This window comes from Fulmarus glacialis, unplaced genomic scaffold (assembly GCF_000690835.1).
Source record: "Fulmarus glacialis isolate BGI_N327 unplaced genomic scaffold, ASM69083v1 scaffold22330, whole genome shotgun sequence".
Lineage (NCBI taxonomy): Eukaryota > Metazoa > Chordata > Aves > Procellariiformes > Procellariidae > Fulmarus > Fulmarus glacialis.
The window spans coordinates 9,154-23,252 of record NW_009186085.1 but is presented as its reverse complement, the minus strand read 5'-3'; the positions used below and the strand labels follow the sequence as shown (position 1 = coordinate 23,252).

The window sequence follows — 14,099 nt, the reverse complement described above, 5'->3', positions numbered from 1 at the left end:
CTGCGCGGCGGCGGCTGCCTTGGACCTGTCGGGATTGCAGCACGCCGGGCTGGGAGAAGGCATGTGTCTCAGGCCAGCCCGGTCTCAGCAATGCCCAGGGGTGGCCTGCCCTGCTGCCCCCCAAAAAGGCCTTTTAGCATGTCCTGGGACCTTTGGGTCATCTCTCTGTGGGCAGCAGGTTGGACAAGGGTGAGGAGTGCTGGCAGGGAGGAGGGGGCTGGCCTGGGTGTCTGGCCGTGCTTCTCTTTGCCTTGGAGCGCTCTGCGATGTGGCGTTAGAGCAGGTTTCGTGTCGCAGGCCAGGGCTGCGCGGTGTGACGAGCCCTGGAGAGGAAGGATGCGGCTGTGAGTGTTGGTGTGTGCCCCGTGGGCCTGTGTGTGCTGAGCGGCACAGAGGGGTGGGCGGCAGGGGGGGCAGGAGGAAAGCCCTGTGGGGACTTGATGTTAGCCCGCAGGAAGGGGCTATGGAGGGTCCTTTGAAAGTGGGGCTGCTGATGTTGGGGTCCTTGGGTCCCCTTCTCCGAGCTGAGATGCTCTGATGGGCTGCAGCAGCGTGATTCACTGCCCAGGCCCAGAAATCCCCTGCCTGTGGCAGGGAGAGCTGTGCAGCAGGCGCTGAAGCACACTGCCAGCACACTCGGAGGAGCAGCAGTTAGATGGTGAATCCAAGCGATGGCCGCATTAAGCACTTTGCTTGCTTTATGGTAGCCTGCGTGTCCCTGCCTTCGGTGGTGCTGTCTGGAGGGGCTGCGGGTGCACGGCCACCCCGCACCCTTGCTCCCGGGGCGCGCAGACCTCACGTGGCATCGCTCTGGCCAGCGTGGATGGTGCATGGCTCTTGGTAAGCACCCGCGTGCCCAGGGCGCAGGGAAGGCTGAGCCAGGCTGGGAGCGGAGCTGGTTCCTGCCGCTTCCAACCATGGGGCAGCGCGCTCTGGAGCAGAGGGAAGATGTGAAATGCATGAAAATGTTTTGCTCCCCTCCTGCTATGAGACTTGCTGGTACAAGGGTAGCGCAGGGGGTGCGGATGGGTCATGCCGAACGCGAACCAGGCACTGCGATGAGCAGTGGGTAACGCCTTCCCATGGGAAGCGCTTGTCTGTCCTGCTGGGGCCAGCAAATGCTCTCTGCACCTGAAATCCTCAGTGTGTGTTTGGGGATACAGGTACACAATACATCCACGCTGAGCATATTGTATCTTATTAGCTATTATTGCAGCACCCCTTGTCAAGCTCGGTTTTCCACCTGGTGGGTTTAACACAGAGAGCAAAGATACAAGAATATTTTTCTGATCCTTAATATGTAATGATTATTTGGGGCATTCTGTGGCCTTTTCTCATTTCCATGCACCACAGCAAGCTCTTAAAAGCAGATTGCCAGAAATACCAATGTGAAACCGTTCCAGTCTTCTGCTCCGAACAGAGGGTGCTGCAGGGCTGCAGGGAGGAAGAAGGACCAGACTGTGGGAGAGAAGTTCATGGCTACCCCAGCCCCAACCTCTGCCTTGGAGATGCTGAGTCGGGGCAGACATGACACCGTATTTCAGCAATTCTGGTTTTGATACCCAAAGTTGTGGTGCTCCGGACAGTTTGAAGTTGAAGCAGGAGATTGGTGGTGGGGTTGCAGCAGAAATGTCCTGGTGCCCTGGACATCCCCTATGGTTCTAGATGGAGTATAATTCATTTTTATCCAAACTCATGGGCCAGTAACACAGCAGCTCACACTGTCGAGGGACTGCGGATAAGCTGTGTGCTGCCCAGGGACCTGCGGTGGTCTGGCCACGTTTTAACAGTGCTTCAGCAAACAAAGTCCAGGATAAACTATGTTAGGGGAGGGCTTGGTACTGCAGGAACATGTGGTTTAGAAACGCTTACACCACGAGTAGCCTGTGTCTTTCTGAATGGCCTTCCAGCTTGTGTGGGGAGAGGTAGAATCCTAGCTACTGTATGGAGTACAGTATGGATCCAGTTACAAAAGGGACTCCATAGCGTGGCTGCCCGTGGCAGCAGGGCACTGCTCACACCCAGGAGGGCCCTTGCAGCCCTGCATGTGCCGGGGGTGTGCTGATCTTGCAGACTCTCTTTTGGAGCCAGCGTTTGCCGTCTTATGCTTGCTCTGCCTGCTGCGGAGCTCCTCGAGGCTTCCTGAAACACTGGGCAAAGCTGCTTGCCCTTCAGCCCTGGAAGAGCTGGGTCTCTGTGGAGCCAGACTGCTGCTTGTGGGTGCTACCTGTTGAGCAGGCAGCATGCGGGCAGGCTGCAGGCAGGCTCTTAGCCCTGCTCTGGCATTTGGGTCTAGGGAAAGCCTTGGATTTTTGCATGGGGAAACACGGGCTTTCCTCTTCCAATAGGTACAGCTAATAAATGACCAAATGTTAAATGTCTCAGGCTGGGAGGGTGGAGATGCAGGATGTGGCTCTGTGGCAAAAGCGCGCTTACTGCTCACCCAGAGAAACGCCATCTGTAACCAGCCAGAACAGCCAGCTGGGCTCGGCTCTTAATGTGCTTCTAATAAGCTTAGAGGGGGAGTTGTGGAAACTGTCCTGCGTATGCTGCGTCCTTTCAATGTTAAATTCTTCAGCAGCCCCAGGGTCATAACTTTCCGGGCACGCTAGGGTCCAGCCTGACAGATCTGGGGTGCTGCCCTGGAATATCTGGGCCTTTTGGCTGGGCTGACTCTGGCTGGATTAGGTATAAGGCGAATGAACCATTTTCTTTGCAATTAGCAAGATTTGTTACTTTACTGCGGTTACAAAAAGAGGAAAAACTTTGACATGATTAATTTAGGATTAGCAAAGGAGCGGGGCAAAGCTCAGTTCAAATTGCAATTAATTACCGAAGCAGGCAGAGGATCGGAGGAGTCTGTCTGCAGTTATTGGGATGTGGGTATCTTCAAACGCCGTGTCCTGCATCATGGAGCCAGCTGAGGAGCTGGGGGCTGCTGTCCCCCGGCACTGTCCCTCGTGTTTTTGACCATGCTGCATCTCGCAGCTTTGCTGGGTCACGCTGTGCTACTCCCACGTTAGCTGCGGGGCAAGGTTAATTCAAGCAGAAGATGGAAAAAGAAGTCTCCATCTTTGGGCTTAGAATCACTGGTGGTCAGCAGAAAGATGGTATTACAGCCCCCGTAATGCCATCCCCTTTTGCCAGTGTGCAATAGTACCAGGCTTCAAACATACGTAACGGAAGGCAAGCTTCAGCCTCTGAGACTGCTCTGCCTATCACAGCTTCAGGCACCTGTACAGTTTGTCTGTAATACTAGATTAAAGCTTATATTTTAAGCTTTATTCTAAAGCTTATTTTATTTTAGCAAACCAAAGGGTTAAATAATTGATTAGCTACTTGGAAACAATTACAAAACAAAGCCTAAAAATAAGAAACACACACTTAATCATTTCTGAAACTAATCTCTTTCCCGAGCTGTCATTTAGGATTTCTCTGAGGCTTCTCTTAGCAGCTTTAGCTAAAGGCCAGCTTGGCAGAGGGCTGCCTCGACGGGTCAGTCAGGGCAGACCCTTCGCGTGTGGCTTTCATACCAGTTTCCCTGTAGCGTTAATGGGAAGCTGGTGTGTGCAAGTCTATCTTCAAAGCCGCTTCTGGACCATGACTTCCCTTTCCTTCCCCAATTAATTGGGAAAATATATTGTTATTAGGAGCTCTGATTACCTGGGGGTGTTTGTGAGGAGGTTAATGAATCACTGTTCCGAGTTGTCCAGGGCTGTGATGTGTAGAAGCATTTTGAAATGCTGATTTCGTATCGCAGAGTGATATCCCAGAGCTGTGTCAAGCTGCTCTCACCGTGACTCCTTTCCTCAGCAACACCACATACGTTCTGAACCTTTTCAAGGCTTTGTGATAACGCGCAACTCGAAGTGTTGTGTAGATGATGTTTTTTTTTTTAGTAGTCTCGCAGTACAATATGGACTGTTAAGCTTTCCACATGGTGTGTGTGTAGCACAGGGTACTGGGCTGGCAGCTGAGCGGGTTTTTCCTTCTGCCAGTGTTGTGGGTTTGGGCCATCCCTGGTGGAAATGGGAAAGGTAAGAGGAAAGCTGCGGCGTACGCTGGGGCTTTGGGCAGGGCCGGATTGCTTTGGCTTAGCCGTGTGTAAGAGCAAAGTGAGCTGATTCTGTTAATGTTGCGCACGTGGTTTCAGACTTCGAGTGCAATCAGCATGAACAAGGGGGCAGGAAAAAGTATTTGGATGCCTTGGGGATGGGGGAAGAGCAGCTCCAGCCTTCCTTAACAAGGCCTGGAGGGCTGTGATCAAATTAATCGTGAGAGGGTGAAGTCTGGAAAGCTCTAGCTTAAAAAAGAAAAAACCAAAAAACCACCACATGAGCAGGCTGCCACAAAAAGCCGAGCCTGGTGAGCCGTGCAATAAGACTGGGTGCATAGCGTGGCAAGGGTGGGTACACCTTTATGGGGACCTTTGTAAATGCCCCAGCTCAGCGCCCGCTGGGATGCACCCCTCTGCTTCATTCACAATGTCGGTCAGTACATGTGCCGCTGTAGAAAAACTCCCGTGGGATCCTCCTGGTGCGAGATTTTGCCTCTGGGGCATTCACAGCAGCCTAATTACTGAGCTGGGCAGGAGGGCTGCAGGTGCCTCCCTCCCCGTTTACCCCCCCAGTCTTTGCTTATCCAAACCCCATGGCTTTAGACATGGAGTGGGTCCTGCCTGGTTTAGCTTGTTTCTCTGCCCCTCTCTTTACGGGACTTGAACTGCTGAGGCAGAGGGCGGGGAAAATGGTTTAGTTTTTTTCTTTAATTGAACTCCGGTTGTCTAAGCAGGCATATCAATATCGCTTGAAACTTGCCCTGCCTTCCCCTTGAGGTCTTGCACTCTGTCCTGCGTCACTGCTCTGCATCTTCACGGGCTTCGTGCTATTTTTGCTCGCTTCCTCCTGAGACTCTTCAATCTGATAATCTCCTAATCTCCAGCTCCTAGTAATTCATCTGCGGTTGTCTTTGCTTTATACCTGGCTTATGTCTTGGGAGTTGTCTTCAAAATAGCTTCTGACCTTGTTGGTTAATGCATGTTAAGAAATAGGCCTGCATAGGTACAGGAGCCTTCTCATTCCCCAAATTCTTGTTATTGCCTGTGTTGGGGAGAGACGTCCCTATTACAAGTCACTGCAGTTGCATCAGTTTCTTGTACAGCATCCTCCTGATTTACACCCGTTTTTATGACCAGATTTTGAGTTCTTTCTTACCCCAGGTACACTGTGCTTTCCTTTGTGGGCTATTAAAGCCTTAAAATAGGAGCTGCCTGATCTGAGCTTAGACGCTCTGAGGAGCACCGCAGAAATATCTGTAATGTCTGTGAGAGGGGGCATGTGCTTTCTCCTGGTTGCAGAGAAGGAGAAGGAATCTTAAAAGGAGCACAACAAGGAGTGCTAACCCTATTGCCCAGGAATTTATCCTCTTGATAAAATGTGCCTGGTGGGGTGGTTGCAAAGGAAATCTGAAAATATAGGATCAACTTTTAGCTTTCTCTGATGAGGATCAAACACCTAATCTCATCCATTGGATAACTGAAATAACAGGGAGAGGGCAGGAGGAGAAAGTGCCTTCATTAGCTTTCTTCTTGTATTATCTAGCGTTGTATTATCCCTCACCTTTCGTGCTCCTTTCTAACACCAGCTTGCTAAAATACATGGCTGGAAATACGCACCGGGGTTCACGGTGTACCATTGTTCACAAGAGAATAGGCAGTGCCTGTGGTCATTGTCTAGGCTGTTTTGTCGCTTTCTTTTGCAATCTTGGTTGTTTTGGGGAGTGGAGGAAGGTTTCCTGGATGAGAACTGGCTCTACTCTGGACTGGACAGCGGAGGTACCTCAAAACTGTAAACAGGGAATAAGCATCCACCGTTTCTGATAAGAAAGTAGAGATCCCTTAACGAACGTCTTGCTACAGATTGCTGTTTGGGGTTTTTTTGGAATCACTTTTTCACATGAAGGGAATAGAATTGATGAAGGAATCCATTGTGTCTGGCTTAGGAAGTCCATCACCTCTGCTGCTTCCTGAGACCACCACAGTGTTGCTAGTTGTGCTTCCAAACTCTTCAAAAAAAATGGTAGGTCTTAAGATAGAAAATGTCTCTAATAGGGGGGAGTTGCAGATCTTTGGGCATGATACAGAGATTATAGGAAAGAAGTTGCTTTTAATAGTGATGCGTGAGTGAGAAGTAGCTGCTAGTACCAGGCTTGGGCAAGTTGCAAGGGTTTGCTCTTTGCTTTGAGAACAAATTCAACTCAGTTGGTGAACTCTTTGCGGAAGAGTTTGGGTATGGAGGTCTGGGATGTGGCAATTCACTGGGCTTTAGGAAGGAGTAGGAAATGCTCCGCTTTTGTGACCTGTTTTTGCACTACTTCAGGACAAAAGCCACTTGCGTTGGGTTTCCTGAGACGGTGCTGATGTGTCCATCCCTTCATCCCTTGTTCAGAGTGTGCTCTCTGTCAGCCCTGAGTCAGGTGAGAGCTGAAGGCTTGTTCAGGGAGATACTGTCATTATTTGGTTATTGACCGGAAACAACGCAACCTGCTTCAGGGGAAGTGGAAGAAAGAAGAAAAACATTCTGTCCTGAGAGACCAAAACTCCCTTCCTTGTAATGATCCACTTCACTGGGTGAGGTTTGAGCTGCCTTATGTCTAACTAAAATAGACATGGATGCTGCCTCCATTCCCCAAATTGTGGTGACGGTGAATTAGGATAATGAAAGCAGATGATACATTTAAGTGCGTCACGGAAGTGTGGGCAATTGGGCCCTACAGAAATTTAAAAATAAGTATGTATGGGATGAGATTAGCAAATTTGACAGTGCTCAGCTAAGCAGAAGTATCTGCCAATTGCAAGCAGCCCATTCCCAATAAGACCTTCCAGTGTAGCTGCGGGCTTCTGTTATGTATGGAGAAAAAACCAGCAAGTGGCTACTTTGATTTTTAAACAGGAATTGCAGCAAGCAAATTTAATACAGACTGAGAGGAATATATATACCTCTTTTTTTTCTGGTAGAAGACTGGGCACTGCCAGAGGAGGAAAAAACACTTGATTGCAGTACTCTGGCAGCTAATCTTCCCAGATGTCATCCAGTTAGATACTGGGATGTTGACTTTAAAAAAAAAAAAAAAAAAAAAGTTTTAAAACATTTTCAGTGCAAAAAGAGTTGGAAAATATAGTGCCAGGTTGCAAACATCAATGAGCAGGAGCCTGATGGGGATTCTGCCCGGGGTTTACTCCTCTTCGGTGGCTCTGCTTTGCTCTCCTCTCCTCCAGATGAGTCATGGACACTGTTACTGCAGCAACGCTGCTGCCAAGGAGGGGGATAAAGCTGTTGCCATGGTGCTGGATGGGCAGGAATTCTGCAGGAGGAAAAACACTTAATAATTAACTTGCAGACAAACGCGGCTTCAGACTTTGCCTGCGTGCTCTAGGGAAGGTGTCCCGGGCTCCCAGGCGACCGACCGCCTGTTCTGGTACAGCTCCTTGCCTTCGTGGAGAGCAGCTGGTCCGAGCGCGGCCGTGGGCCAAGGGAGGCAAAGCCGGGATTGTGGGAAGCTGCTTCTGTCAATTTGTGTTTTGCATGTGGCCGCTTGGAGCGGGGAAGTTGTGGGACGGGTTAAGAATTTGGGCTGGCCGATGTGTTAGAGCCTAAAATCATCGTGTAATTGCAGAACACCTACCTGAGGATTGCTAAATGTTGGGGCTTAAGGCAAGGGGTTAATTTAAATTTCTGTCCCATCTCCTTGGCTACTGTTAAAGACAGAAGAGAAGATTTTGTGCAGTTCTTGGGCTATTTCGTCTAACAGTAGGCTTGCATTTTCCTTCCCTGCCAAATGCCAGAGATGCTTTGAACACAGTCCTCTCTCTTAAAGCCCATTCCTTTGAGCATTCACCATATGGTGGTGATGATGGAGAGCAGTAAAACTGTCCAGAGAGTACGTTTAACACCTCTGTTCCTTGTACCAGTGAGCACTCGGATAGTTCTCCAGGTTAAGAAGATTTGCAAAGAATAAAAGGCTTCTAGGAAAGTACAGGTGCTGGATGTGCAGTTCCTGCTCAGCAGTGCCTAGGAGCAATCTTCCATAGTGCTGACTACAGCTAGCTTGTGTCTCACTACAGAGGGGCCTGATTTCTGTAATTACAGATCCCAGCATGAGAGCCTTGCTGTCTAGTAGTTGCAATGCGTGGCATTTGGGATATTCTCTAACTATACCACAGCCATCTTTTATTAACTCCTTATCTATGGGATGTGCTAACTACTGGCCATGAACCGTAACCCCCAACCTAATGTAGGTACCTGATTTGTTATACCGGCGCTGAAGTAGGGGTTGTAATGGGCAGGTGTGATCTCCGAGTACACTGTAACTTGTTTTCATACATTCAATGAATAAGCCTTAGGTGGATGGCTGCATTTGAATTTTAAAAATAGGAAAGCAGACAGAAATAAGTGATTTTTAGTAGCTGAGAAAGGGCTTAGAATTAGAATGTTGAAGTATTACTTTAGAACCTCCAAAACAAGTCCCCTACAACATGCAGATGCACGGTTGTTCAAAAGCTAACCTGGCTTGTATACATACAACATTTGTTTAGATTTGTCAGGATAAAGTAAGTTATTGGAGCTGCTTTCAATCTGTGCTTACATGTGCAGTGAAAAGGAAGCACCACTGCTCTTTCCAGAGAGAGGAGGCTGATACCCAGGCCAGGAAGCTGTCTGAAGGCACAGCGAGGCTGAAGCCAGAAACAATTACTTTCTCCCAAAGATACCAACTCTGGTGGAAGCAGGGAAGGACTATGTTCCCAGACTGTTTTCCTAATACAGGGAAAGGCTTCAACACCATTTTCAGTGCTGAGGAAAAAAAGTCCTTGCATGGGACAAGCATTGGTGAAGAAAAGACGCCATCCTTTGTCTGCAGAGGGCTGGAGAGAGGGGAGGTGGCACCAGAGAGGACACTCCTGTTCCAGTTAAGTGCAGTCGGCTTAGTGCTCACAAAGCTGCTTAGCACTTGCATTCTGCCAGAGGGCAGTTTTTAAAACAGGCAAAGCCTCTTACACGGGAAAGGCTAGGATTTGATGGAGGTGCTGACTATTCTCAATACCCTGAGGGGAAATGGATGCAGAAGATGCTGGGGCAGGGTTGGAAAAAGGTGGTGACCTCCAAGTGCTGGGGGAGAGAAGACTTCTCCCTGTCTGAGCAGAGCAGTATGAGCATTCAGGACCAGGACTGTCTTCATAGACCTCAGTTTTGGACTAAAAACAGGATAGTAGTGGAGATGCATTTGGGCTGCTCTCACTGCTGGTTGTGACCTCCAAAGAGTAATACCTGGTAATTCTGGGCAGCCTTCATTAAGTTTGCTTTCCTCTGCAGATTATTTGTGCACTCCAGAGGAAAATGTTTACAAGATAGACTTCACCAGGTTCAAAATCCGGGACATGGAATCTGGCACAGTCTTGTTTGAAATCACCAAACCAGCAGCTTCAGGTGAGCGCACACACAAAATACTGTTTTCACGAACAAACAAATGCTGGTGTCTGCTTCCTTTTGCCGTTTCCCACTCCTTTTAGTCAACACATTTCCCAAAACTAGGAGATGCTCTCAGCTGCAAGAGAGCTGGAGTCCCAGCTTGCAGCAGAAATACTATTCAGGTGTCCCTTTGTACCAACACAGTGAACAGAACTTGTTGCTGCTGTATTCTTATGATTGCCATCTGTGATGAGAAAGGACAGATGGATGTTGTAAACAGAAGCAGAGGAGGAGGAGGAGGTCACCGTGTGTTCGTTTCTTGGCTGTTCGTCAGCTAGAGCCCCCCTGTACATGACTTAACTGTTAGTCTAACATCTTTCACTCAGGAGTCAGGAAAATGCTATTTCCAAAAGCGAGAAACTTTGTCAATTGTGCACATTAGACAAACTGAAAATTTGCATTTTTTTTCTTCATAATTTTTAGGTGTTACTTGTAACCATCAGAGTGTTACCTGTTGCCAGTGGTAATAAAAAACCAGGGCAACCATTCTTTTCAGGATCAAGCACTCTTTTAAAAAATCTTCCCCATGTCCCTGCAGGTGAGAGGAAGTTTTCTGTAGCTTATAGATAGCAAACCAGATGTGCTAAGGTGAAATGGCTTGTTCAGAGTCACACTGCAATCCTGAACCAGAGGTAAGAGCAGTAAGTCACTTCAGAAGATAAGAAGGGTATCAAACCAAAGGGCCATCTTGCAATGCTTTGTCCGAGTGACCAGTAGTGGATGCTGTAGAGAGGATAGGGGGAGGGTAAGCACATCGTCAGGCTTTCTCAGAATAGTTTCCTGGCTTGTATGACTCAATAATGTATGATTGCAAGTATTTTTCACTGGGTTTCTGTTTCTCAGACGACTGTGACGGAGCTTTACTTTGCGCTTTTCCAGAACGTGAACACAATGACAAGAAGGACATTGACCCCAATGCTGGACGGTTTGTACGCTATCAGTTTACCCCAGCTTTTCTTAGACTTCGGCAAGTGGGAGCCACGTAAGTAATTGCTCCTGTGCTAATTTTTCTAGTAGAGGAGACAACTCAAATCTTATACAAAGTGGCTCTTGCTTGTTGATCCTGTCAAGAAGTTGATTTAATAGGGATCTTCTGTTATTATGAGGATCTCCAAACACCTTGCTTTCTCCATCCCTTTAGCTTGTTTATTTACCTCAGGAATAGGCATGGCATTGAGAAGATTAATGCTAAAAGGAGCAAAATAAGGTGGACAGACTGCCCAGATATTCCAATTCTTTTCTGTGTATTATAAAGTTTGTATGTCAGAGGCTCTACCGGTTTTGGAGGGTGTGTCTGCAGCCTTCCACGCCGCATTCCCCAAAAAACATTAATCCATAGGTGCACATGAAATGGTGAAGAAATGTTTGATGCTTTATGTACCAGAATGATTTTTAATGTGTCTGGTAATACTGCTTGCATCCATCAATAAACCACACCAAAATGTGACACCTAAAGTATCTTTCTGTAAAGCTTTAGGCCAAAGTTATTGCTACTGTAATACAGGTGACAGAGTGTATTGTTTCTTTAGTAAAAGTTAGTAGCGATTACTACTAACTACACTGTTAATACTAACTTACTACTAACTACAGATTTATCTGCAGTTGAATAGCATGCATGGGGATGCAATTTTTGGCTTGTATTTCCTCTTCTGGCCCTCCAAAGAGCAGGCTGGTGGGCTTCTTTGTCCTTAGTGGAGATTTTAGAAGAATATTGCGTCATAGCGTGGCAGGTTCTTTGTTATCTTTGTTTTTCCTTACATTCACTTAAGTTTAAATAAGTAGATCTAATCAAGAGCTTTATGCCCATTGCTATTATATCATTAAGTCCATAATACTATAATCGAGCATCAGTTACAGTTTCCAGCACAAACCTATTTGTTTCAGGTATATAGAAATCATTAGTTTGGATTCATGTTGAGTGCAGTTTGATAGATCCCTTCAGCAGCAAATGTGTATTTCACAAGAACTGATGTAGCCTTGCTTAAAAAAAAAAGTATTTTCAAGAGCTTGATTAAAATTCAGCATTTGGTTATGATGCAAAAGAATTAAAACTTGTCAGAGAATATATTTAGAGCAAGGTTGCACGTTACCACTTCCTGCTAATCTTAAAGATGTGCACCATTTAGATTTTGTTTTGGAAGAAAAATTAAAGTTATGTATCAATTAGCACCTCCTGGCCACTATTTGGTTAAAATGGTAATTACCTAACTTTTGATTTGTGCCAAACTAGTAACAGTGTCTTCCTGGCTTGCTCATAGCGTATCATATGTAACTAATACCTATCTTTCTCCAAGAGGTCACGCTTCTTGGTAAGAGAAACTTGAATATAGTGCTGGCTGAAACTTGTCCCCCTTTAGCACTTACAAAGCAGGAACAGAAGAAAGGCTGTTTTCTGTAGATCTGGCTTTTTTTTAGTGCCCACCAGAAGAATTAAAATAACTTGTATAAAAATCCAATGCAATAAGGAACGTCTAGTGAGTGATTGAGTGATCTAGTGAAGACCCTATCCAGTATAGTTGGAGGGATCTTTTCTTCACTGAAGATGAGTTTAAGATAGTAAAATTGTCTTGCATGTCCTTCTTTTTTTTGAAATCAAAATATAGTATGATCTATGAATTGTAATGCTATGTTATGTCCCTGTAGCATGCTTTAAGAAAAAGAGGAAACGATAATTTGGTTAGTACCATTGCTTTAGATTTTTGGCTTTTTTTAGAAGAGCTCTCTTCTACCTTTCAGGAATGGTTGAAAATCTTACTTAAGGAAGAAAGCTCATTTCAATCTTATCCTTCTTTTTCAGGGTGGAATTCACAGTAGGGGACAAACCCATTAATAACTTCCGCATGATTGAGAGGCACTACTTCCGGGATCAATTGCTTAAGAGTTTTGATTTTGAATTTGGGTTCTGCATCCCCAGCAGTAAAAATACTTGTGAGCACATCTATGAATTCCCACAGCTCTCTGAGGATCTCAGTAAGCGCTCTTTAATTGCTGGGTTACCACACAGTGATGTTAATCTAAGGTGTTTTGAAGAAGCCCTTTCTTAAGAGCTGTCTGTAGAAAGTGGGTAGGGTAGAATACTTCCAGGGAGTTTTGTATCTGTGTTAATACAGGTTTTGTTTTCTAGTAGCATGTATCTTGTCATCCACCAGCCATTTGCTTTTTTTTTTTTTTTTTTAAAAATTCATAAAAGGGAAGCTTCAGTGTCAGGGAGAAAAAAGATAATTGTGTTATAAACCAACCAAAAAACTAGGATTAAAAAGACATCCAATAAATGGGTGACTTAAATGTTATGTTCTGTTTGATGTTCTGTATTGATACTTGAGAGGTTTTAGTTTTAGTATGAACATAACTTTTATGTTCTCTCCTCTCTCCCAAGACACAATAGCATCGGTACTAAATCTGTGTGACCTTCTATTCTTTACAACCCCTAATCATGTATGGTAGCACTAAAGTCTGTGGAAAATACAGTGATGCACTGCTGCTTATTTATTGTCACACCAGAACAATTTTCTTGGTTTATCACTTTTTTTAAAACAAAACAAAATGCCCCAAACTTTAGTGTGATATTGTTTTGAGGTTAGGTAGAACACTTACACTTTGTATGGTGCCTTAACATATTCGGATTATGTTTGAGGTCTTTAAAAGATACTGTCAACGAAAGGTTTGGGTAGGTTCCTGTTTTGGTTTCAGTTTTGGTTTTTCACGTGAGAGTTTGCTGCTATCTGAGCAATACTGTTAAACGTAACTGAAACCCAGTGCAGAGCGTTGCCTCAGTAGGCCTTCTGTGTAACACGATTAATTTTTTTTTTTATTTTTTCCCCCTGCAGTTCGAGAGATGATCCTTCATCCATATGAGACACAGTCGGACAGTTTCTACTTTGTAGACAACAAGCTCGTGATGCACAACAAGGCAGATTATTCATACAGTGGAGGACCTTGAGCACAGGATGGACAGCCGACCTGCGCTGGCCTTCCCTTTCCTATCGAAGTCGTCAGGGATACCAACACCTTCAGTTCAGTTGCCCACAGTGTCAGCTGGACAAGGATCCACAAACCAAGGACTCTTTGCCACAGTAGGAGTTTCATGACTAAATTTGTCAGTCTCATCTTTTTTGAGCTTTGAAGCAGACCCAATTCTTCAGAACTTAAAGCAGTTCTACAATGCTAAATGATCTTTGGATACCACTTCCCTAAGTTCTTTAAGTGCTTTGAAAATGGCCTTGTGGGACCTGGGGGATTTTGCCCTAATTCTGCGGATTTGCGTTCTGGCCCTCAAGTATCTTTTAGGACGTGATTGCTTTCTCAAAGAATGTAATCTGAGAAACCATGTGAGTGGATGGATGCAAACACAGAGTTTTGTTTATTTGTTTCTCTTTGTGAATGCTTCAAAGGCATGGCCAATTTAACTTGTACATCCAGTTGAAATGTCAAGCATAACATCTTACAAAAGCAAGTTTCATCTTTAGATTAGTTCTCTAAATAAGTATCTCATCCTTTAGTTTTGTTTCTTCTATGTAATATTCTGTTTAATCTTAGAAACACTGAAACTCGCGATGAAGACCAGTAGTTCAATAA

General features: G+C 45.7%; 1 protein-coding gene across 1 annotated transcript; it reads left to right on the top strand.

The window, feature by feature from the left end:
* The first annotated feature begins 3,052 nt into the window (after positions 1-3,052).
* On the top strand, positions 3,053-13,464 carry UNC119 (unc-119 homolog (C. elegans)). Its single transcript, XM_009586827.1, has 5 exons — positions 3,053-3,095; positions 9,369-9,482; positions 10,404-10,506; positions 12,322-12,494; positions 13,352-13,464. Exons 1-5 carry the CDS (start codon positions 3,053-3,055, stop codon positions 13,462-13,464), a joined length of 546 nt encoding a protein of 181 aa, XP_009585122.1.
* Positions 13,465-14,099: the final 635 nt, after the last annotated feature.

What these genes read in the sequence shown, in the direction of transcription:
- UNC119 (XM_009586827.1), top strand. Translation starts at nt 3,053, where the DNA reads ATGGAAAAAGAAGTCTCCATCTTTGGGCTTAGAATCACTGGTG. An exon ending in CTTCGGCAAGTGGGAGCCAC is followed by an intron (nt 10,507 to 12,321) that starts GTAAGTAATTGC and finishes CTTCTTTTTCAG; the next exon opens with GGTGGAATTCACAGTAGGGG. An exon ending in ACAGCTCTCTGAGGATCTCA is followed by an intron (nt 12,495 to 13,351) that starts GTAAGCGCTCTT and finishes TTCCCCCTGCAG; the next exon opens with TTCGAGAGATGATCCTTCAT.